The sequence below is a fragment of the Chroicocephalus ridibundus genome, chromosome 8, assembly GCF_963924245.1.
Source record: "Chroicocephalus ridibundus chromosome 8, bChrRid1.1, whole genome shotgun sequence".
Taxonomy (NCBI): domain Eukaryota; kingdom Metazoa; phylum Chordata; class Aves; order Charadriiformes; family Laridae; genus Chroicocephalus; species Chroicocephalus ridibundus.
The window spans coordinates 11,157,376-11,182,102 of record NC_086291.1 but is presented as its reverse complement, the minus strand read 5'-3'; the positions used below and the strand labels follow the sequence as shown (position 1 = coordinate 11,182,102).

Here is a 24,727-nt window from a genome sequence, read left to right as displayed (position 1 = left end):
TTATTCTTTCTTCTTTTCAATGTTCTGTTTCCTCTCACTTTTAATTGTCTTGTCTCGTCCTTGCACTCTCTTTCCACTTTCCTGTATTTTTTCAAAACAGGCTGCACAACAGAAACATCTGGTCATGTGCATGCCCAAGAGATTAATTAACCTTTGTGCCTTTAAGCCTCCTGAGCCATTCAAGTCAGAACAGCAGAGAAAGAATCTGTAGCAGAATTATCTTTCTGGAAATAAATAACAGCCTCTTCAAAACCTTGTTGGATATACACATTGCCTTATTTCTGATCTTACTATTTTCAAATTCTGAATGTTTATAAATTACTTATAAAAATGGAAGCCCGGAGTAAAATTTGAAACTGGTTATAATGTTCTTGAGTTGTTTTTAAGATTAGATCTCTCACTTACAGGCCAAAGTCTGCTGCTGTTGAAGGTTGTCTCTGACTACGACAGCAAGATTGCTACCCAGAAGGAAGCACTCAGGTAAAATCACTCTGCTTTAATCTTACTTTCAATCTTCTTGGGCAAATAAGGAAACACATTCTTATGCACCTGCAACAAAAGGGGCCTCAGTCCTCTAGGGAAGTGCCACTTCTTGTTCTCGGTACACCTTTTTTTTAGCAGCTTTTATTAGCCGAAGCGAAACGAGTGTGACTGGCTTTGCACTTTCCCTGGATTCCTGTTATTTAGGGCTGCAAACGAAACTGGGGAAATTCTGTCTTCCTAACAATAAAAACAGCTTGAAGAGGCCAAGGCAAACAGCAGACAAGGAGATTTTTATGTCACTGCTATACAGCTCCTGTAGCCTTTATCCGTTAGCTCTGTACGTTGCCGTGTCCCCCTGCGTGGTGCAGTTTACCGGGTGTATCACTTGAGCGCTCGGCTGTGAACGGGACAGCCTGGGCGGTGGGAATTTCCTCATGCGAACCGAACCGAGAGACGGAGAAAGACGAACGCGTCAATCCCGGGAGCGGGCCGGGGCAGCGGGCCCCGCACTGTGAGGGAAAACCCGCAAAGCCCGGTCAGCACCGCGAAAATCACAACACCGGAGCCCGCTCCCGGCGGGGCCGGCCCGGTGGCAGCTCCCGGCCGGAAGCGGAAGCTCCGCAGCGGCGGTATAAGTGGTCGGCGGCGGTGTAAGTGGTCGGCGCCGGGCGGTGTGGCGGTGAGTGAGCATGCCGGTGGGGTGGTCTTATCGCCCCTCCGCCGCCGGGCGGGCTCGCTCTGGGCCGCCCCGATAAGGGGCACGTTTGGCGCCTCCGGCGGAGCCGAAATATGGAGGGTTAGTCCCCGTTTACGGGGCACGAAGCGATTCGGTAGCAGGGACTTCCGTATTTTCAATATATACCTATTTGCATAGCTGTGCATATTAATTTAATTCATATTTGTATATATATTACTGATGGGAGACTCCTCGCTTTGCATTAAAAATAAGTTGTAACTGTGGGGTGATGCACAGCTGTGGATTAAGCTTCTCTGGTTATTAAAGCATCCTTCTAGCCAGGCTGCTTACACTACCTTTGAATTGCTCTGAGCCTTAACTCTTTTATGTGAATGTGGCAATAGGTGGGCACTGTTAAGCCAAAACCACATCTTACTTGTCCAGAACTAGTTTGCTTCTATGTTTATTTTTGGTTTTGCCATTCTAAAAAGAGGCTTCCAGCTTTTTAATGAATGAAATAATGATGGCTCGCAGACATTGTAGTTCTCTTACTTCTCCTTGTTAGGGGAAGAATCTGAGTGGAAAGTATTAATTAGTGTGTTTTCTTCCAGTGTCTCTAATTCTGGCATATTTCCAGTCGTCCAGAGGCTGTAGTTGTACACTCTCTATGATGTTAATATACAACAGTGTTACATGAAGCAAGATGGTTCTTAGAAAAAGTGCTGATGTTAGTTATTGATTAAACATGTGTACCTTGTCTTCTGGGCTAAACTGTTGCATTTAAGATGATTGCATAATGTGTTTGTTTAAAGCTTATGGCTGTGTTACATCTGTGTTATAGGCTTATGTGAATCAAATAGCCTTAAGTCTTTAGTTGTATTGCATGGTGTGAGAAGATACCTTTACCTAGGCAACTAAATTCAGGTAAAAAGCACCTACTTGCATGTAGCTAACTACAAAATTGCTATGCAAATTCAGAATAGAAGAGAATACTGCTATCACTGTTAGTCTTTCTCTGACTTCCTACCCCATAAAATAAATGTACACCTACAGTTTGGCTCACTGAGGCCTTCAGCACTAACATCTGGACTCAATACATCTCAGTACTAATTCAGAGCCATTAGTTTGTGTTTAACTACTGTTCTGCAGCAGGAGATGCTGATCCGTTACAATCCCGATAAGACTCTGTAAAGTATCGTCTCAAATGCTATTTGTTAGAGCTAACCCTATAAAGAAAGAGGATAGCATTGATCATCTTACATCCATTCAGGTGCTGGGAACCCTGAGTCGTGCAGCATTGAACAGACCTCCGCTGATTCACGCCTGCCATGTTGTGCAGATCCTGTCCATAGAAAGGGTTACCCTGTTTCAGTCACTTGAGCTAATGGGTATTCTCTTACAAGAAAAGGACTTTATTCATCATTTCTACTGTCAAACAGATAGGATGCTTGCATGAGAACTTCCTGCTTTCTTAGATAAAGGCAAGGACACATAGGTGGTGTAATTGCAGGTGCCAAGTGGGAGCTGCCTGCAGACTCCTGTTAGAAATAGCTGTTGAACTTATCTGTGGCCATGGGATGTGCGTCCCACAGCACAGACCTGAAGGCCATGCTGTACATGAAGCGCAGCACAAGGCAAACCTGGACCTGCTCAGGTTAACTGTTACGTGGATCGCCAAGTCTTTGGTGTGGGATGGCCTTCAGGTCAGGATCCAACTAATCTATTATGTCTCTGTAAAACAAGTGTGCTGGTTGGTGTCTGCTGTAAATCTATGAAAATATGGCTTCAGAAGCTAAGCAAGAAATTGAAAATAAAAAATTTCTGTGTAAGCACATCCATCAGCTAGGACTTAATTATCTGAGGAAAATGATAAGAACACGGAGAAGGCAGAGCTGGTTTGGGATAGTATGCTCTCTGAATGCTCTGCTTTGAAAACATGCATTCCTCCTACAGTGTCAGCCATTCAACCAACATTACGTGGTTGTAATACTCTTGATTATTCTTTTTTTAAACAAATAACATTAATGTTTTGACACAGCAGAGCTTGGGAAGTAACTTCCTCAGCTTCTGCTGAAATCAGCTAGTCAGCATCCTGAATGCCATTTCTTTTTAACAGTTTAACCAGAAGCGTAGATTGTGAGAACACTGGGACGCACTGAAAAACCTTCCTTTTTGATTAAAAACTTTGCCATTGTGAACAGATTGCTGTTTGCAGCAGCTGTAATGCCAGCAACAGGTAATGGAAGATCCTGCTGGACCTTTGTTCTGTTGAATTTCACAGAGAAAATGCTTGGATATCACAGTGCTAGGCATGAGAGAGAAGCCCAGGCTCAAAGTGACAACTCACTCTGCATGATCTTTTTTTCATTCTCCCTTTAGTAACAGAAAAATGCTACTCCTCTGTGAATTTTTGCTAAATCAGGTGTGTAACACTTTCTATAAGAGCAATGCTAACTATTGCATTGTTTGTACTTGAAATGCATCTTATGCAAGAGCTGAGCTCTTCGTCTCAAATTTCCATCAGAGTCTACATGTTGATTTTGGCAGTATAGGAACAAGGAATCTTTCATCTCTCTAAATGATAGTGTCCATTTCTGATGGAGCAGGGACACAGAAAAGAGCAGGAAGACAGAAAGTTATTTTGTGATTAAAAACACACAAATATGTAAGAACCTAGCATTTTATCTCACTAAGCACATAGCTATTTATAGTTCTATGTCAGAATGATTAAAAAAAATATATATATGCATCAGTTTTACATGATCCATGTACCGAGGTGTTATTTTCTAGTATCCACCTTTGAAAGTGTCTCTATTTTGTTCACTTTGCTAGCCCCTACTTCACATCAGAGTTTTTTAGTGCTTGGGGGAAAAAAAAAAAAGGTCTAAAGGTCTTCTCATTTGGTAGCATTTGCCTTTTGCAGGTGTGTAACGATTCATAAACAGTTATGCTTGTTGCAGAGGAAGCCAAAGTGTTTCTGGCTTTCTTCACAATGCTGGACAGCCTCGATAATGAGCTGTAGTCCAGCTCTGAGTTGGTGAAAATTGGGATTCAAGGTTGACAAAGCACGTATCTGGCATAAAAATATGGGACTGATCCTTCAGCAGTGATGTTCTTTGGAACATTATTTTTTGTTTTCTTTTGGTTTTGTGGGCTATGCCTTCATAAATGCCTTTACCATTCACTCCTCATCGAACCTCTATCTGGTCTTCAAACTTTAATCTGCAGCAGCTGTTCTTGACAAAATGTGTTTATCCCTAACTGCAGCAATAATTAGAGCTTGGTTCCTGAGCCAGCTGTTAGTGAGTTGGTAAAAGTGGAAGACTTAGTGCAGAAGTCCTATGGAATTATTTTACACTAAGGGCAGACAAAAATCTCTTGTGCCCTTCTGCCTCATCAATGCTTGCTGCTAATTTAAAAAAAAGAAAAAGCATGTTTTCACCTGAGCTTCTGTATTAATTGTATGTTATTGCAGGATGCTTCTTTTTGTTCTTCTCAACCCTGAGGAATCTTAAACCTGGGCACTGTAAAGGAGGGCTCTTTTTCTGTTCTCTCCAGGGTAGCTATTCATCTCCTTTATACCAGTAAAATCTGTAAAGAAGCTACTTCAGCTTTATTCTAGCATCAGGAGGAACTCTATGATTTTATTTTTGCATAGAAAAGGTGAAGTGTTGCAACTTAACTGAACTGCTGCAAAACTCAGTTTGTTCTTTTTCTTTTTTAGGCAAAAATGTCTGCAGCATGCGACTTTGTTGGACTCCACACTGGGCAGAAGATGCCTCTCATAGGACTGGGAACTTGGAAAAGTGAACGTGGCCAAGTAAGCAGAGAACAATACAACATTGCGCTCTCAACTAGTGTTTGTGTTTTGTGTGCTTTTTTTGAAGATCCCGGGTATGAGGCCTGGATCCTTCACTTGAATGGTTTTAGTCTTAGGTCCAGTGAAGTCAGTGGAATGTATGTATATATTTGCATGATTTTAACATCTTAAGGCACAAAAGCAGCAGCAGAAGTTCCTTTAAGACTTGTTAACGCAGACCTCAGGCAGTGGTGCTCTGGGAGATGAATCCATAAAGAGATTAATGAATAGGATGAGACAAGGAAAATGCTGTAGCTGTAATACGGTGCCTGACTCTTCTCCTGGTAAATCCTCAGGCTGCCAGTTTGACCAGACATCCCTCTGACTTGGGCTGATGACTCAGCTGAAAGCATTATTTTGTGAGGCAAGAACCCTAATTGTTCTTGTAATAAGTCCTGTTCCAGTCGTCAGGCTACACTTAGCAGAAAAACAAAGAACTTGCTTGGGTCACCCTGCTTTTAGACTAAGACGACTAATGTGTCATTAGACATTCACTCTAAATCCACTTCTAAATTCGATTCTAAATCCAATGAATTGGCAACACCACACTTGGAAGCCATTCTGTGCGTTATTACAAACTGTCTGTGGGAATCTCTGCATGCTATGGACTGTTCCTCCTACTGTAATAGTTCTCCCCCTTGTCTGTCCTTTCCTTTCTGTTTCATTTATTTAAAAAAATCAATTCCTGGGGGCAGAGGTTGCCTTTCACAGCAAGTATGTGGAGCGTTTAGCAGGAGTGTCCTCTTGCTTGGTGGAATTCTTAGTTATTATTGTTGTTTTAAATGTTGTTTTTAATGCCTTTTGTGTTAGCTTCATGATGGTTTTTGAAGTATGTTGGATGACATTATGCTCCTGACCGAGAGGGAAAGTTAAAACCCTTCTCAAGATGACCCGTTGTGCTATTTGCTCGTGTCAGCTAGAGGAAAAGGTGGGAAACAAGCTATAAAAATTAAATCTATTCAGAGCCATTTTATTATTGGGCTTCCTGTCCAAACAACTGTCAGGACAGTGGATCTGTTGGGAATAGAAGCTGTACTAATGTGGAAGATGAGTTGGTTTGAGAGGTCAGTCAACCTCTTAAATGAGGACAAGGATGAATGTTCATCTCTGTCACTTAAAACATCAACTGACAGCTGAATTAAGTTTATTAACATGCAGGAACTTAATTGATGAATTTCTGTGCACCCAAAGGAGTTTAATGTGCATTGTGCTAAAACAAATGCCTGAAACTAGACAAACAAAATATGAATGCATTGTTTATTTTGTGCACTAATTGTTCTGAGGAAAGTGCAATCTTAGAAAACAATCTGGAAGGATCCTGCTTGTGCATAATTTAAACCTAGTTCAGATGGATTTTGCCATAGTAAGCAGCACTTCTAGCAGATGAACTCCATAGGGGATCCAGAGATCTTCTTTGGGGTCCCATGGAAGTCAATGGGAGTCACTTCGGTGGAATATTTATGATCTTCAAAGACTTACTCCTAGAATGTATTGAAGACATGATCTAGAAAGTGCAGTGAAAATCACCAGAGTTACAGAAGTTGCTACTATTCCTTTCCTATGGAATAAATAAATTAGTATTTATCACTCTTCAAAATTGTTTGCATTGTTTGCATCTTTTACATGGAGATTTATCAAATTCAGAAGCATACCAGCAATTTGGCAGTGTCCAAATGGTTTATCCTTAACAGGACATGATGTAGTTCAGGGAGAATAATTGCAAATGTGAATTAAAGGCTAAGGGCCAAAAATCTAGAGAGGCATAATAATAGTAAGTGATTGTATTTAATCTAGTTGTTTCCCAAGTAGAAGCTGTTTATCAAAAGCTGTTTTGTGCAAGGGCTGCATTAGGAACAAGAGTGGAAGTGGAGAGGTTTTAGATTATTTCAGGTAAATATTTTGCAGATTGTAATTATTTTCCTTGCCAAGCTGCATTTCAGTCCTGACCTTACTCTCTTGATTGATTTATTTATTATTGCTGTTACTATTCCTGATCTTAAACAAGCCTTGTCCTTGAAGCCAGATCTTGGTGGTCCAGTACAAAGGTGTCATTACAGCCCTTCTTTCCTAGACGGTAAGAATAGGCGGTGGAAATTATTGAATCTAAATTCACATTGGAAGACTAACTTAAAATAATATGATGTTTTCTATCTTACATGATCAAATATTAGAAGAGAAATTTGTTTTACATGTTACCAGGGGAACACGATGGAGGGCTATTGAGTGGAAGGGAACACAGTACAGAAGCTTATGAACTGGCAGCATGAATGAGTTCAAAGAGAAGTCCATTCAGATAGGAGCATCAAAAATAGCAGTAGCATGCTTTTTTTTAGTATTGTATTTTTTAATATTGGAGTTTGATTATCTGTAATCCTTTCATGCTTTGTTCTCTGCTCTCAAGTGGGCCATCCTTTCAACCTGGAGGATTGATCCCTACCAGATGAACAGTCTAACCTGCTGTGGCAGAGGCTGATTCTGTAGGGAGAGAGACATGGGGCTGAGGGAAGTTGTATTTTTCAGTGCGAAACTTCAAGAAAGCTGAGGAGGAAATGTGTACCTTAGAAAACCAGTCAGACTGGGTGTCTTGTGACAGGATTGCAGCTGTGGAGGAGACATTTTAGTTCTTGAAAAGTTTGTTAGAGAATCCTTACGTGCACACAAATTCACTACTACTAGTATATATTAAGGGAGGAACTTGAATTCCACATCTGAAGGATAGGAGGCAAAACTCTTTATTTTAGGGAACATCAGCATTACTTATGTGGTGGTCTGAGTTCCTTTTCAGCAAATTTTAGTACAGTATGTACAAACTGTGATATAGCAACACTTAGGTTCCAAGTCATGTTGCATCTGAATATCATGTGGACTGGTGATCTGTTTTGTTTGTTTTTTCCTATTTCCCTTCATCAAATGTACTGCTAAAATGTGACAACTTTGCAGGAAGCAGGGGAGGCTGTCAGAGCCCTTTCTTTCCAAGTATTACTGACTGGAACTGTTAGAGTGAAAGCCTCTTCATAATGGCTTGGGGCTGTGCAGAAGAGGCTCCCTAGTCACCTGAATGCTGCATTGCTTGGAAGTATAAAGATGGCTTGTTAGTTTTTCACCTTGTGATGGGCAAATTGAAGAACTGGAAATCTAGTAATGGATATTATAATGAATTGGGACTTTCAGATTCTGTTTCTGAATCTGCCACTGTTGTTAGCAATATTGTGTTCCTCCGTCTTCAGAAACAAAAGAGGGTGGGTGGAAGACCAAGTCTTAAGTTGTGTGACTCAATTTCCCCAATGCAAAATGAACTCAGTAGTTGTTCCTTCCATAGCAGTATTGCAAGGCTAAACTAAAGAAGATATGGAAAGTTTCACGGATCCTTTGGCTATTATTACTTCACAGCACCAAATATCCAGAAGCGTATGAAGCTCCAAGTGCTTCTGTCATCTTTTTTTTTTCCTCTCCTGACCCAGCCCCACTGGAAATGCTTGTACCCATCTGAACATAATGTCAAAAATACAAAACTTTCTGTTAAAACAAAGTACTCTTTTTAGGTTTACAGCTGTCTGTTATTTGGGTTTCCCACCCACACTTTTTTTTTCACGTTTTCTCTTGATTATTTGCCTTGTACATGGAACAGGAGCTCTCAGTTCACATTGGAATGTCTTAGTAGGTTAAGAGTAGTTTACAGAAGTATAAATGTTGCCCAAATCCAAACCTTATTTAAATGACCAGTCCCGGTTTTTCAGTGCTAGAAATCTATCAAAACACTCTGAAATAGAAATCTGGCCTCCTTTTTATCACTTTGCAGAGATGTTTGGAGTGTCTTATCCTTGTTTTTCTGCATGTAGTGCCTATTTACATTTTATGGCAAGTTTTGTACCTGTTTGGATTAAAAAAAATGTATTATCCTGGTAGAGGAAATGGGGGATTAGTACAGAGAAAGAACACAGCTCTCTTGCCTTTCCTCTCTGCTTCTGTTCCACAGCTCCCACCTTTTAGGAACGTGGATATTGAGTCTGAAAAGCCTTTAATATGTCTCAAGTGATTTCAGAATTACTACTATTGACTTTGTAGCGACCTTCTGAGGAATGTCTTTGTGAAAGTGAAACAAGGACTGTAAATACCATCCTAGAGAAAGGAAGAGCTTACTTCACTGCTGTAACAGAAGTGCTTTGTCATTCTAGCTAAGGGAAACTCTACATTCCAGTTTTCCTCTCAAAATGCCAAGGAATGCAGTCAGAATATCCTGTGTCTGCCTGTACTGCAGTCCTTGACAAGAAAAATAAATCAAATCCACCAGCAGAAGTGAGATCTTTTTCATGTCTCATTCCCCCTTCTCTTTCTGTAGCATCTGAAAGCAGGACTGTACATGTTTTTAATTGTTGGTAATTATTTTGTAAGCTTTAAAATTGAAAATGCCAGTACTTTGATTAAGTCGAAAGAAATCAGTCTCTCTAGACTTTGTGGATGCATTTTTTAATTTCTCGACAAGACAGACATAATCTCAATAAATAGATTAGGGCCCCACTGTGTCAAGCCTTACACACAGAGTAATTTACAGTCTCCCACAGTCTTGACAGACAAGTCAGAGAAGAGCGATGTATAGAAATCACTGTACAGATAAGGCGTACTCTTACAAGACTGTAGCACTTGAGATGGGTAGATGTAAAAGAGAACATGTGCTTACTGTCCACTGCAAGTTAAATAAAATAGATTTTACTTAATGCTCGTCAGCCTAACAGGAGTTAATGACTGACTACACTGCAGTCTGAGTAGTTCTTGGTTCTTGCACAATCGGTTATTAAAAATCTTCATTCAAAAGCTATTTAAGAATCCTTGAAAAGATGCCATCCTGTGTTTCCTTCTTTAGTTTCCAGACTTGCTCCATATCTGAGGCCCACATGTGAATGTTTTGTGCTTATGCTTCATTAGAGCTTTCAAAAGCAGAAAAAGATTTGAAATATAGAGCCTTTATTCCCAACCGTTCTGGCTTATGTGTAACAATATGGAGTGAGGGACGTGTGGCTGTTGGTAACACCTTTGTTGTCAACAATGTGGAAAGCAAGATGCAAAGCTGTGAGCTTCATTGGGAGATTCCCCACAGGCCATGGGTTAATATTCAGGCATGATTTATTTGAAAACTGCTTCTTATTGCTCACTTGATATTTAAGAAAAGTGTGACAACTCTAGGTAAGAATGAAGCCCTATTCTGTTTGGTGAGTTCTTGCATGCTTGGCCTGTGTGCATGGTTCATTTCTTGTTACTCTTGGAGCGTCTGCTAGCAATTAGCTCTTTAGTCCTAAAGGCTGTGCTGGAGAGAACTGTAGCCTACTCTCTTTGAGTCTCATGACCTTACGTAGGTGTGTACTTTGGGGTGTTCCTCACGAAGTCCCTAATGTTTGAGGGTTCCCCCCCAGCCATGTGTCCCTTTCTACTGATTGCATTGGGTAATCTGTTTCTGATTACAGGTGAAAGAAGCGGTGAAATATGCCCTAAGTGTGGGTTATCGCCACATTGATTGCGCAGCAGCTTACAGCAATGAAGCGGAGATCGGTGAGGCTTTCCAGGAATGCCTTGGTCCCAACAAGGTAAAAACACAAGAATCACCATGCTAACTATATGCTGTATCAAAATTTACAGCTATGACCTGAAAGTAGACTGTAAAGTTAACATTTGTTGCTTTTCCTTCTAGTCTGTACTAGCTGTTTGTTATTTACCAGGAGCAGGCATGAAAGAGGGCTTTCTCTCCTCTTACAACCATCCTGGCTGTCAGGAGGAGAAAAGATAGTCAGGAATATTTTCATGGAAGCTACAGAAAATGCCTTTTTTATAATTGCCCTGCCTGCCCCTTTCACCCTCGCAAAGTATCCCAGTTTGGGTGTTTAAACATTGGAGGTTCTCAGAATTGCTAGTTATAACGTAAAATATTTGCCATGATTTATATGAAAAGTTACTCTAGTTTGCCAGTGTAGAATAGCATACAATGGTGGCTAACCACAGCAAATTCATCACTGTGGGTTTTTTGGTTATAGATAAAATATGAGTGAGTAAATGCGTAGGGTGGGTTTTTTTGTTTTGTTTTTAATCAGTGATTGCATGTGGAGGTTTGGTAGCTGTGACTCTGGGGCCTGCCTCTGAGACTCCATGGCCTAAATATAATGTAACGTGACAGGCATTCCTATGGATGACCTGAAGTGGAATCTTAAATTCATCTGCTTGTTCTTGTTGCCCCGAGGGGCCAGAAGGATTACCTGTTCAGCCTCAGGTCCATGGAAAGAAAGTTCTTATGTTCCTGCTTTCCTGCTGCTCTTGCCTTGGCTTTAGGGCAATCTCTTTGTTATGTGATTAGCTTGAGAGAGGCTGTTTTCAGCTTGCCCCAGGGATTCCTTCCTACTAGATATGGAAACTAATATAGGGAAGCATAGGACTCTCTTCTTCAGTTCATATTATCTAGCTAACTTAAAACTAGAATTTTTAAAACATCTTGCTCTTTAAACACAACAGCTATATGTGAAACACAGAAATTACTGAGTAATTGGAGGAGAGAAACTAAGGAATTAATCATTCCAGCCTTTACAAAGTATAGACTTGAATGAAATTTGGTGATAGGTAAGACAGTGAGAAGTACCTTCTGATGGTGTTCTCTGTTTTAGCTTGCCAAATATGATCTTCCTTTTGCATTTTATTCTACTTAGTTAACCAACTTACTATTTGTTCAATTTCTTGCTCTTACCCTTCCAATACAGGGTACAGGGTGCTCAGTTCTTAGTGCATTCCTTCCAGAACCTAGAAACTCTAGTGCAGAGGTTTGGGGAAACAACTTCTGTTTATTTTCCCACGCTCTTTCCATGAGAAGCATTCTTGGTTTATAACATGTGATGAGTATAGTAAGTTAGCTGGTTGTGCCTAGAATATGTGAATTGTTAAATAGGAATTACAAAATTTACATATGAATAAACCGAGTAATTATTCTTTTGGCCACATCACACTTAGTAGTGGCTTTAACACTTGAACTGGAAAGTTTGGAAAAGTGTGTGTGTGGAGAGGATTGGTTTGTTTTTCAAAACTTCTAATAAATTGCAAAGTATTTGTTAAATTTTAGGACTGGCCAATGTGTGTATTTATCTCTGTCTTCTCCATCCAGTACGCTTTTGAAAGGTTTAGCTGTAGGTTCCGTGTGTTACTTTTTTGTTTTCAACTTAAATTGTTCTCTTTGTTTTAAAGCTAGTTGGGAAATTGCTGCAATTCTCTTTCTGAACTTCTTTGGGTAAATTATGCTCTCCTCCCTTTTTTTAAAGGTTATTAAAAGGGAGGACCTCTTTGTAACATCAAAGCTCTGGAATACCAAGCACCACCCAGATGACGTAGAGCCAGCGCTAAGGAAAACACTTGGAGATTTGAAACTGGCTTACCTGGACCTGTACCTCATGCACTGGCCTCATGCCTTTGAGTAAGTTCTACATGGAAAGGGCACAGAATGCAGAAACCCCAGTTTTACCTAAGTGGCTGGTGGTTTATCCTGAGGACCTTCTTTCTGAGCTGTGAATTTCTTCCTGTGTATACTGCCTGCAAGATGTTTCTCACTGAAGCTCCTAGTGTACCTGTACACTTACTGATATTTGGTCCATTCATTCACAGAAACAATTGTTTGAATTTCATTCTTCTTTGAATTTCAGTTGGGTGGGAATTTGTTTACTGTTAGATTTGTAGCATATCTGTAAACATACAGTAGAGGAGACAAAACTTCTGGTTTTGTGTAGAAGTATTGTAAATAGAAAAAGGATAGTTGTTCTCATTATTTTGCAATGATGAGGCTGGAAAAATGGGTGTTAAGTCTTCACTTAAAATCTTTAGGCAATTACTTAACTTTTTTTAATAGTGAGAACAACTAAGTAATGAAATTAGGATCACTAAGCTTCTGACGGTTTGGCATGGGTGCCAGAGTTAGGTAACTGAAAGTAGTCTAACCAGGAAAAAGTAATAAAACTTTATGGGACAGGTTTCTGTACTCAAGTTTGCCATTGTATACTAGCTGAAAATGTGGCTTGCTGTGAGGTAAAATCTTTGTGTTTAAAATGCGTTAGAAGTTTAAAATACACTAAAATACATTAGAAGTCTAGTGTCTTCATCTAGGCATTGGGGAAGTGTGGCAGCTATTCTTGGTTCTGCCATTGACCTACATGGTAACCTTGAGGAAATACCAAAACTACTTTGTGCCTTAGATTTACTTGTCTGTAAAATGAGAATTAAGTGCTTTGTAAAGAAGACAACACTTTTCACTCATAGTTATTAACTGTACTGAAGTGGCCAAGCACATGCAGTATCAAGGTGGTATCTGCATGAGGAGGAAATGAAAATGACTTCTTAGGACACTTTAATTGCAGTAATCCTACAATTTGAGGAATTATGAGAAGCGATAGTTCTCCAGTTAAGTGCTAAGTGCACCTATCCTACAACCCCATCAGAAGCAGAGTTCCTTGCACTATTTTCTTGTAGATATGGAAGTAGGTTTTCCTCCCCTCCGCCCATACGATCAGTAAAAAGGCAAGGGGAGCGTAAATCTCCTGACCAGATGTTTGCATGGAGACCTCACTCACCAGGAGAAGGCCTGTCAGATTGAGGGGCTTCTGTCTGTTCTACAAATTTGAGAACACTTTTTCCCCTTCTAGTCATATGAACTGAATTTTACAAAACATACCGATAAGAAAACACTACCGATACCAGGAAAGACACTCCAATTACAAATACATCCCTCAGCATAACAGAACGAGGAAGTGTTTTCAAGCAGAGCTGGTTTGGAGGAAGAACTTCTGTTAAAAATTCCCCCTGTTGTGAAATAACTTTGTTTTCCAGTTGATTGAAAAAAAACCCAAAACATTAAACATTGCTTTGATAACAACACATAACACAAATAATGATGCATATTTAGATATTACTAATATTTAAATTTGCTTGATGTTGTGGAAACTGTTGACAAAACTGACAGTTTCAGCAGTTTCGTGTTTCCTCATTGGAAACCGTCCACCTCCAGTTGTCCATTAGCTCTACTTCAGCTCTTTTAATGCATGACTATATATAATGCCTATTGTATTGGGAAGCTGAGCAAACAAATGTTACTTACACAGAAATTAAAACAGACTCCCAGATGAAAATCACAGTGCCTCTAGGTCTTTAAAAGTAATCTCTCAGTTAATATACTACTCTTGACACACGAGGCTGCTTTTCTGAGTTGGGAGCTCATAAGGCTTTCAGTTATTTTTGGTTCTAGATTTATCAATGACATGAACAAAACCCATCTCCCCTTGTCCCCCAGCTGCTGCCATTTCTTGCACCATTCACTGCTTAGCTGGAGCTATGTAGGACAGGCTCTGAGATCTGAGCTAGTGGTGTCCTGCAGTGCTCTTCCAGTGGGATTGCTGGCAACTATCTGTACGTGAACTGCTCAGAGACCAGTCCTAGTCCTTTAGCAGAGTGGTGGTGTCACCTGGCATAATCAGGTTCTTTGTGTCTGATTTGTTTTTCTTTTTTTTGTTGTTGTTGTTTTTTGTTTGGCTTATTTTTTGTTTTTTTTTGGGTTTTTTTAATTTTATTTTATTTTTAAATGGGTTGGTATGACTGTCCGGAAACACGCACAACCTACAATCAATATGTAGATGTTAAGACTTTTATGAGAATCTGCATTTGTATTGAGTGCTGATGCTGCTACAGAATCCAGAGGGGTTGGGAAACCAGCATACTTTGAATACAGTCTCTCCTAGATAGGTCTTAAACCAAGGTCACTTTGGTAGCAGCTTCAAACAGACTATGAAGAATATCAGTCTTCTCTCAAAAACAAATTGAAAAACCAAAGCTGTCCTCTGAGTTTCTGCTTTCTTGATCATCTGTTTTACTGTGATCGAAGTGTGCAAACAGCTGCTGCTGTGTATACAGTGGCTTATCAGTTCTGTGAAGTCACTACTGTATAGGTAAGTAGTTCAAAGTAATGTATAACAAGTTTACATTGGAAAGACAGTATGTGAAATAATTTCTTATAGGTTAAGTCAGCATAATGGCATTCAACAAATTATCTCAGTTCGTACTCTACCCTCCAAACTATGTGTAAGCTTTTAAGAATACTTTGGGGAAAGTTTCTTTTGATGAACAACTAACATAATATAAATAATATACATGTACTTACACTTTACCTTTGATGCTGTAGACGAGGGGACAACCTGTTCCCAAAGAATCCTGATAACACGATGCGTTATGATTACACTGATTACAAGGATACCTGGAAGGCTATGGAGAAGCTTGTAGAAAAAGGTCTTGTGAAAGCCATTGGGCTGTCAAACTTCAACAGTCGTCAGATCAATGATGTACTAAGTGTGGCTACTGTCAAACCAGCTGTGCTGCAGGTAAGGTGAATAATGGAGAAGGTGAATACCTTTCCTGTGTGTCTGTAAGAGTGAAGAATTTGCAAACCAATGCTATGTGTTTAGCACAAGGGGGGTAGCTTCCTATGTACAGGGAAGAATATAGCCACCTCTGTAGGAGCAGGGGCACAGAGGTGGTCTTTCAAGGCAGATTAATGTGTTGAGGAGGAAGCCTGTATCCATGTTCTGTGGCCACTTACGCCTGCTTAGTTGAACAGATCTGTGGAAGAGTTCATCTTCCCTGTCATGAACTATTTAATCTATAAGAAATAAAGACTGTGGGAGAGTAACTTGAATCCATTCTGTAGAGAGCTTCCTTGCTTGATGGATGATCTGTTTGGTATGTGGAGAAAATCCAGCACTCTAAAGTTAGGCAGTCTGTTTTCCTTTTCCTGTAAGCTTAGCCTACCAGACACTCTTTCATTCTTTCATTAAAGCTTATCTTCATAAGGTTTTGCAGAATGTTGAATGACCTCCTGTGATGTGTTTGGTTCTGCTATGCTTTTGACTTCTGGTTTGTTTAGAGTTTTGTGTTGATATTTGTTCCCTAGCCACTCATTGTGGATCCTTTTAATAGGTAGAATGCCATCCTTACCTTGCTCAGAATGAGCTGATAGCTCACTGCCAGAAACAAGGACTGGTTGTCACTGCCTACAGTCCCTTGGGTTCTCCAGATCGCATGTGGAAACACCCAGATGAGCCTGTGCTTCTAGAAGAACCTGGGATCAAAAAACTGGCAGAAAAATACAACAAGTCACCTGCACAGATCATCCTGAGGTACCAAACAATTGTGAGAGAGGGTGGCATTTGGGACCCAGCCTTAAATAAAGCAAAACACACAAGCTAGAAGGAATCTACTTAAAGTGCTTGTTCTTCCGCATCGGTGTGAGTTAAAATCAAAGGGAGTGCCAAAAGCAGACCTCATTTTGGTGCTTGTTTGACAGAGTTGGTAAAGTTGGTCTTGCCTGGGGGCAGGTGGGTAGACTAGATTAGAGGGGTCCATTCAGGGCCTGGATCCTTGCCTGGAACAGTTCGCTACTTTTTTTTTTCTGTGGAATAGCAGTAGGACAGTTAAGGCAGCAGTGTACCACATTTGAGTGCCACTTACTGAATTTGCCTGTGGCCAGTTGCTTGAATCCTTGAGCTCTTGCTACTGCATTCAAGTGGGCTTCCAGGAAGAGGGGCTGAGGAAGGCACCTTCCTTCTTCACACTGAAGAACCGTTTGCTGTTTTGTTTTTATATAGCAAAAGCCAGCTACTGGATACTGGGAAACAAGATTGAGTGATACCCAGAATGTGATCAGCACCTTGTAAAGTAAAATCGGATTTCTATCCTCGTTTTTTGTCTGGCTCTGTATCTATCGATGTCACTAGCACAAGTCTTGGGCAGCAGCAAGCTACCTTGCCAGCTGAACATGTTCAAGATTTGAGGCTCAAGCCACTAGACAGGCACTTGAGGGATCTGGGTTTTCTTCTAGTTTCTTGGTGATTGTTATGTTAGACCTTGCATAAAATGCTTAGGTACCTTTTTATGACTGTTTCTTGGGTTTCTAGCTTAAAGCATCTGAAACTTGCTTGCTTGCTCAAAGGATGAGCATCTTCCTCTCATTGATTAGTCCAGCAGCTACTGTCTTGCTTGAGCTTGGACATACTAGGTCCTAATACAATACAGAGCTATGTCAGCCCTCTGCTGGGTATCTTTATTTCGCATAGAAACATAAGTGGCATCTCTGCTGCCGCAGATTATTACTCAACCAAAATAAATATTCTTGAGCTGCATGCATAGAAAATCTCTCTCCTCCTTCTCTTAACAGATGGCAAGTGCAGCGTAAAGTGGTTGCCATTCCCAAGAGTGTCACTCCCGCTCGCATTCAGCAAAATGTCCAGGTAAGTTTAAATGGAGAAAAGGAGTTTCAGCAATGCCCTTTCATGTGAGTAATATATAATATACTGTCATACTGCTTGCAGAGCAACAAGCTGAGGCACTTGAGTCATACTTGCTCATCAATGTATGCACGTGCTTAGAAGGGAGGGTAAAGATATTTGGAAAAAAAACTTGATATGTTTTAAGAAGTTAAATGTGTATATGTTTACACCTATGTGCACATGGACGGTCTTGTTATCAAAACGTAAAGAATGTCCTTGGTACAAGTCTAAATGAAAAATCTTTACTGAAATTTATCTGAGATACAAATTTATTGAACAAGGGACTATTCTGGTGATGTTTAATGGTTCTTATTTATGAATAGCAGTTGTTCTACCCCGCAAGTGAGGGATGGTGACTATTTCTGCAGCAAACTGCTATTCTAACAATGATGAAGGAATATAATTAGTGTGATTCACTTCTGCTCTGAAATAGACACAGCTCGCTTTAGAAATTATTTGAAAACTCTGACTTCCAATAATTTGGTAAGAAGTCTCTGAATCACCTCCTGTGATCTTTTTTCAGCCCTTAATCATACAGATTGGCTGGTTACATACTTATTTTTAAGTTAAGGCTTGTTTCTGTAGCTGTTACTCCCATTAAATCAATTTCTGCTGTGTAGTTTTACTGCTAGAAGTGTCAGGAAAATCCAGTAAACTCTGCAGTTAATCGAGGTTTAGATCTGCATGGGAACAGAATATTGAGTGAATAGGCAGCACTTGGAGGAACAGTCTCACTTTATGTTTGTGGAAGAGTGCTATGCAGTATCAGTGTAAACTTAGAGTTGGCAGGTGTATGAATGCCTCAGGCTTTAAGCCTTTGTTTGGGTGTTTGTTATAAGATGGGTTTAATTGCAACTTCATATTTATGAACAGAAGACAAACTGATACTCTCTGAAGCCAAGATTTTTGCAGATACTTAAATTCTATTAATCAGAGTTGTGCGGAAATTCCCTCTATTTGAGGCTCAGACTTAACAAAGTTGCAGCTTCTGATGGTATTTGAATTATTACGAGTTGCATTATGTTTAATTTACTTGGGTTTTAACTAGGACCTTGCAACTCTAATACAGCATATAGGTTTTCTTTCTGAAAGTAGAAAAGAACTATTATGTAACCACAGCTTAATAAATTATTCCAACTTGTGTTTGTGTTTTGCTTCAGTTACAACTGTGGTGTTGCACTGTCATCTGAGATTAAGCACTGAAACAGTCAGCAGTATCTCAGGTCACTGCTGCTGTTCCATTCTGTCCTGGATGATTGATAAATCAAACCTTTCTGCCTTTAAGTCAGTTTTATTGCTTGAGGATCTCTGGAGAAATTCACGGCACAAGAGGATGGTTGTGAATTACAAAGGAAACAAAACCAAGACGCAATTAAATATGAAAAATCTACGGTTATTGAATAAAGCCTCTTGCTTCTGTTCTCAGGTGTTTGATTTCAGCCTCACAGAAGAGGAGATGAGCCATATTGGAAGCCTGAATAAAAACTGGCGTTACATTGTGCCAATGATTACGGTAAATTTCTTATGTTTCTAATGGTTTTGATTATGTCTGTGTGGTCACAACTTGAGGTTTCTGCAGTTTTCTTTCTTTCACTGTCCCTGTCAGAACTGCTTATGAATCAGAACACTACATCTTTTTAGGGTATCTAAAATGAAAGAATTTTTCAAAAGCTGGGTACACGAAGGTAGCTTTTTGAAAACTTTTTTCCTCTGCTCTGGCTGCTGACAGCTCCCTCAAGTTCTCATTACTGACCTGTCCATGGGCCTTTAGCCAGAGTCGCATCCTACTTCAAATCTCACCAAACTCCTGCTGGTTTGTTCATCTCATGTACAAGCAAGCTAAGGTCCATGGCGTTCCTCCAGAAGTACTTCTTGTTCCAGCTGTCCCCATCTACTTTATACCATAAACCTTTAAGATCAGTGAAGACTCAGGGTGCTGTTAGTTCTCCACATTCATGGTGGAAGTCACATAAAGGAAACCGGCCACTCCCCTCCACTGGATGTCCCCCCTTTCAGCATCTGCTGTAATGACCTTCCAAAGTCTGGCTTAAGCTCCATTATTTTTCTTCCCAAATCCATTAGCTGCAGCATCTTTTAGCATTAGTAGTTTACTCTGTCACGTGAAACTTTACCTCATGTGCTATCAGATACCAGTCTGCTTGTAGAGAAACCAATGCCTTATAAATGTGGAAGGCTTCTTGGTCTGTCTTTTCTTATATTAAAGGACATAACCTTGTTCCTTTTCCCTCACTGAAAAAAAAAAAAGTAATTTCAACGTCTTATTGTCTGCTGTCTTTATAGTGTTCTTCATTTTTTGTTGTCCTGCCTCTGTATATACAGCAGAGAGCTGTTGCCATTCCCTGGTGCATCACTGACCAACGTATGACGACTGTGCCATAATGAGTCTGAAGTGATTTATCCCTTCTCTAGCATACAGTACACTGCATAGATACAGTAGGTATCTGAAAATTTGGAAGCTGTCAAGCATACCCTTGGCTCTCCAGCTGTTTGTCTGCCTGTAAATTATTCTTCAACAGTCAGTGGCTACTGGCTATAGGAGTTCTTTGGGGAAAGCTCTTCTCCAGGATTTATCATTGAGGTTTTTTGGGTACTTGAGAGCATACAGATGACTAGTTTTGAGTTAGAAAAGAGAAGTTGTGAATGTGTGGTGAATTACTGCCTCATATCAAGGGTAGATACTTGTTACAGCTTTCACTGTTTGTCATGCTGGGGCTTACAAGAGCTTCAAGGCCATGCTTTTAACTGTAGGGTTGCTTTAGTATGTGTGCGTAAATATAAACCCCCACATCCCTGCGACCAAAATTATCCTTGTGTTTATGGATCAGGAGTCTGTACACCAAACTGCGAGCTTAGCTGCTGATCTCTGTGTGGTAGTGACAAGCACACCTGCTGCTGACAGTATGTTTCTTTCAAGTGTTTTGCTACTCATGCTGCAAACAAAGTTGTTTTGTTAATGAAACTGCAGAATAGATTAGAATGTATTCCTGGCTTGGACAAGCCAGGAATAATTCATGTGCTTTTGTTACCTGGGAGACCTGATCAGATCACAGTGATTCACAAAGGAGAGATGAAATACAGTTCAAAGTGCCAGCCCATCCAACTAGAAAAAGGGTGAATGTGATGCAGCTGAGCTTCAAAGATATTGCCATATTGTCAGATAACAAGACAGGAAGAAGCAAGATGAGGAGAATTAAAACACGACTCTGTAGCTGTAAGGTCTCTAGCGGAACCTTTTGTCTCCTGCCCATCCCTTCTGGGCTTATTGGAAAGAATTTTCATCAACTGTGAATTAAAATTCCTGTCTAACCTTTCATGCCTATCTCCTCTATGAATCTAACTTACTGTGTCTGGATTTCAAAGTGTGATATGGCAGTGGTATCAGAGCTCCTATCATAACTGACGAGACGGTTTTTCCTTGCTCTACTTAATTGATCTATAACCACAAATTCTTATAGTTGTGCCACTCTTCTCCACACTGTGTTTTTTGTTTAAAGCCTGAGGATATTATATTGAATGTAGACAATTTGCGTTGTTTTATACTTTAACGGTTCCTTATCTTGGATAGAGATTGGAAATTACCTTACACCAGCCTGAAATCCAAACTTTTGGAAATGCAGAGTTGGGCAAGGAATATACTTAGTGGAACTTGAATGACCAGTGAGCCAGGAAAGGAGGATTGAAAGTGTTGTACACATGATGACAATCTGTCTCTTTTTGGTAGTTACCTACTGTTGACCTGCAGTGTGTTCGCTGCCAATTTTACCCTTCCTCCTTCTCTCAAATTCCTGGGGTAGACTGGAATTAGCGATGTGAAACATTGCTTCAGGCAGCTGCTGTATTGGCACGCTGCAAACAGAATGCTTACCTGAAGAGCTGTCCTGTGTAGTGAAATACACAGGGGGAAGAAACTGGGGGAAAGAATGAAGAACGTGAATCCTAGGAACATGAGGAAGTTGTTGGCTCTCAAGAAAATATGAGTAAACATGAAGATACTGTGATACTTTTGTCCGCAGTTTTAAGGATTGCCTTCAGTTGACATCTTCACTTCAGCTTGTATTTTAATCTGAGCATCAGTCAGATGTTAAACCTTAACATCTTAGTTTTCTGCTCTGTAGTGCCCCCAGGTGACTAATTGCACACTTCAGTAGTCTTCACGGCAAACAATTCATTAGTAGGGATTCCAGTTGTTGCTTTCAAATGCAGGTTTTTATACTGAAAGCTAATAGAGGGACTCGATAGCGGATACTTGATTTGAAAGTCTCTGTGATTTCCTCTGCCCCCCTAACATTTTGAGTGATCTCTAACATCACATTTTTATGCATAAAAATCAATGATTTCTCTAACATAACTTTTATTCAGTCATTAGTCGCTTAGTATGTTTTAGCTGAATGATGATAGTCGTCACCCAGGGAGGTGTCTATCTGCTGATGCTGCACCTAAATTTCCCCAGACATTACAGACGAGGAGCAAGGTTTTACCTCAGCTTTTCGGTGTTGCAATGGACTTAATGCAACTATAAATGCAACTTGTGTATTTGAGTGCTTAGAGGTGGGATGAAGGAACTGAGACTTCTGCATGGCCACATCTGCTTTTGGGCCAGCCTGAGCCTCTTTCATTATCCGTGGACATCAGTTTCAGTATTCTCATTTTACAGCTGGAGAAGCTGGTCTTCCATGGAAATGTTAGACAAAAAGTGCTACGGAGGGGTTTAGTGATGCTATTAATATTTCAGTGTATGACCCCGACCAAGCTATTCAATGTGTTTCATCTTATCCACCTGTAAAATTGACATCCCGGTAACTATCCATCATGGAAACATGGGCAAGAGCTCTGACTCCTGTAAAGTTTTTTGAAGTGTGCGTGTCACAACACTTACTCAATAATGGCTGCAAGGCAAAAGGCTTTTAACTATTCTTAATCTAATTCTTCAAGCCTCAGCAGCTGGAAGAAAGATTCTTGCTGTAGGCTACAGAAATCTGTCTCTTCTTAAATTTTTTTTTTTTACTTTTTTTTTTCCCAAGGAGTGCTAAGAGGACTCAAGAGTAGAGGGAACAACTCTTGTTTTAGGTGAAAAAGATGCTCCCAGATGTTTGGGATATGAAGATTTAGAAATCTAAACCATGCAGAATTTGAAGCTGAGAGTAAAGATGGATTTTTTTTTTAATCTTTCTGAGATGAGTCTGTCTGCTTACTTTACAGGTGGATGGAAAGCTAGTAGCAAGAGACGCCGGACACCCCTATTATCCCTTCAATGACCCCTATTAAATACTAGAAAATAAGGTGTTAGAATAACATGCTCCTCTGCTGCTCTTCTACAAAGTAATTGTTGCCACAATTTGTCAAAAAAAACCTGTCCAAATCAAATCTTCCTTCCTGAGTAGGTTTACTTATGATGTACTGCTTCTAATTGACCTCCTATCTGGAGATACTGTAGCTTCCATGTCAAAGTTTGTGGATTTATTACAATGACTGCAAGCTTGCTCCTGGAAGCATCAAATCTTTTGGGGATTAGATAAAGAGTGGGGGAGTCTAAATCAAGTTCCAAACATGTTACTATCTTATATACTTTGGGTTTACTTTTACTTTGGGCAATACTTTGGGTTTACTGCCTGTGAAACAGTTTTGAAAGCTTTAGTTATGACCATGAAGGCGGGGGGGGGGGAAGGCTGAAGGCATGAAAGCATTTTAAGACTAAACAACTGCTCAGACATCAACTTTGATATCTTTATTAGTATTTTTTTTATACAGGGAATAAAGTGAAATGTGCTACAGTTGCACTATGTCCATAAACCATTCATTAAACCCCAAGTAACCAGCCATGCCCAGTGCTTTTCATCTACTTTAGAGTACTTGTGGGACCTGATATTATCTTATTTTCTTTTAATTTGCCTGTAGATTTGAGGAAAATAAATGCATACCCTGGAGCAGGCCTTCAGGCCAGTCTTCTCTGTTGCTTGCCACAGGGATAGGTTTCAGCTCTGATGTTAGCTCTGATTGTCCTATCACAAAAGCCTCAAGTACTTTTTAGCAAGTCTTACAGGAAAACATCCTGCTTTAACTGTAGAGTTGCCCTGTGTCTCTTTACCAAAGGTGTCCAGTTTGGGTTCTGGAAGGTCACAAAATTAGTTCCTGACTGTACAGTAAGAGCAAAGACCCGTCAGAGGGCCCCTTCCCATTTTAGCATCGCGTTTTTGCCTGCTGCCAGGCTGACGCTTGGGAGAGCTGGTCGTGTCTCCTGTTCTACCGCTGACCTGCTGGTAACACTGGGCAAGTCATTTGCCTTTCCTGTGCCTCTGTTTCCCCAGTTGCCATGCCTCTGTGTTACTCCCTGGCAGAGACTAAGTTACAGAGTGCTGATGCACCTTTGAGTAGGACTTGAGTTCTAGCACTAACGAGAGTTTTCTTTTGTTTCTGTCTCTTGATGAATTGCTGCCTGAGAACCAAGGGCAGGAGGTGTTAGTACCTACCAGTGCTCTGATGGTGATACCTTGTGTGGCCTTAGCAACGTTAACACTTTATTTTGGTTTTCTCTACCTGTAAAATAGGATTAATGCTCATTTGCCTCTGTGCAGCCAGGGTAGCAAGGCGGAGTTTCTAAGGGCCTCTGGGATTTAAAACAAAGGAACTCTTTCAGATCTTGTTGATGCCATTCAGAGACAGCCATAGGCAGGACTCCTCCTTGGCTGCTGGATAAAGAGAGCTTAACTGGCTGTAAGTAAAATAACGAACGCTTATTTTTTTTTATTTTTCCCATAGCAATAACAAACATAGAATTACAGAAATAATCCTCTGTATCCAAATAGCTCAAAAAGTAAAGAATTAGATTATTTTAGTTTTGGTAGCCTCACTTATGTTAGGCCAGTAGTAAAACTACATATTCACCTCAAGCGTAATGCCTCCTCAAGTATTTCCTGCCCTGGGCCTCACAGCGTGCGCCCGAACTGGAACAAACCTGTTTATCACTTTTGGTAATCCTTGTGTAAAATTTAAAGAATTCCTGTTCCTCAGTAAAGTGTTTCCTAATTTCTGCTGAATTCACCTCAGTGGAGAAAGCCATTACGGCTCAGTTAGGATTCTTTACAAGACTGGATGTTTTCTTCTAAGGGAAATGAAATCCGTCTTGTTTTTTTTTATTATTCTAATTGAATACGGGTGACTTCAAATACAGTTCTTGCTGCAGATCGGTAGGGAAGCAATTTCACTCTGAAGACGCTACGTGGAGCGTTAACAGCAGCCATCCTGCAGGAAAAGTGGCTTTTGTCGCGTGTATTTCACTTGCATGTCTTAAATAAATCCTGTACTCTGTTTATGACTGTGACACTTTTTTTTCCCCTCCTCTAATGTCAGGGCCTCGATTAA

General features: G+C 40.3%; 1 protein-coding gene across 3 annotated transcripts; it reads left to right on the top strand.

Moving 5' to 3' along the window:
* Positions 1 to 199: 199 nt before the first annotated feature.
* On the top strand, positions 200 to 24,677 carry AKR1A1 (aldo-keto reductase family 1 member A1). 3 transcript variants are annotated; one of them, XM_063343952.1, is made up of 9 exons: positions 200 to 480; positions 4,884 to 4,979; positions 10,478 to 10,597; positions 12,308 to 12,459; positions 15,208 to 15,403; positions 15,999 to 16,198; positions 17,236 to 17,308; positions 18,774 to 18,860; positions 22,568 to 24,677. In XM_063343952.1, the coding sequence occupies exons 2-9, from the start codon at positions 4,890 to 4,892 to the stop codon at positions 22,631 to 22,633; spliced, it is 984 nt and encodes a 327-aa protein (XP_063200022.1). In that variant the 5' UTR covers positions 200 to 480; positions 4,884 to 4,889; the 3' UTR covers positions 22,634 to 24,677. The 3 variants fall into 3 exon arrangements, with proteins under 3 accessions (XP_063200022.1, XP_063200021.1, XP_063200023.1); XM_063343951.1 differs by lacking the exon at positions 200 to 480 and adding an exon at positions 811 to 1,162; XM_063343953.1 differs by lacking the exon at positions 200 to 480 and adding an exon at positions 3,374 to 3,395.
* The last annotated feature ends 50 nt before the right edge of the window (positions 24,678 to 24,727 follow it).

Coding starts and splice junctions, on each gene's coding strand:
- AKR1A1 (XM_063343952.1), top strand. CDS start 4,890: ATGTCTGCAGCATGCGACTTTGTTGGACTCCACACTGGGCAGAAGATG. Junction 12,460..15,207: donor CACTGGCCTCATGCCTTTGA/GTAAGTTCTACA, acceptor TTGATGCTGTAG/ACGAGGGGACAACCTGTTCC. Junction 15,404..15,998: donor TCAAACCAGCTGTGCTGCAG/GTAAGGTGAATA, acceptor TCCTTTTAATAG/GTAGAATGCCATCCTTACCT.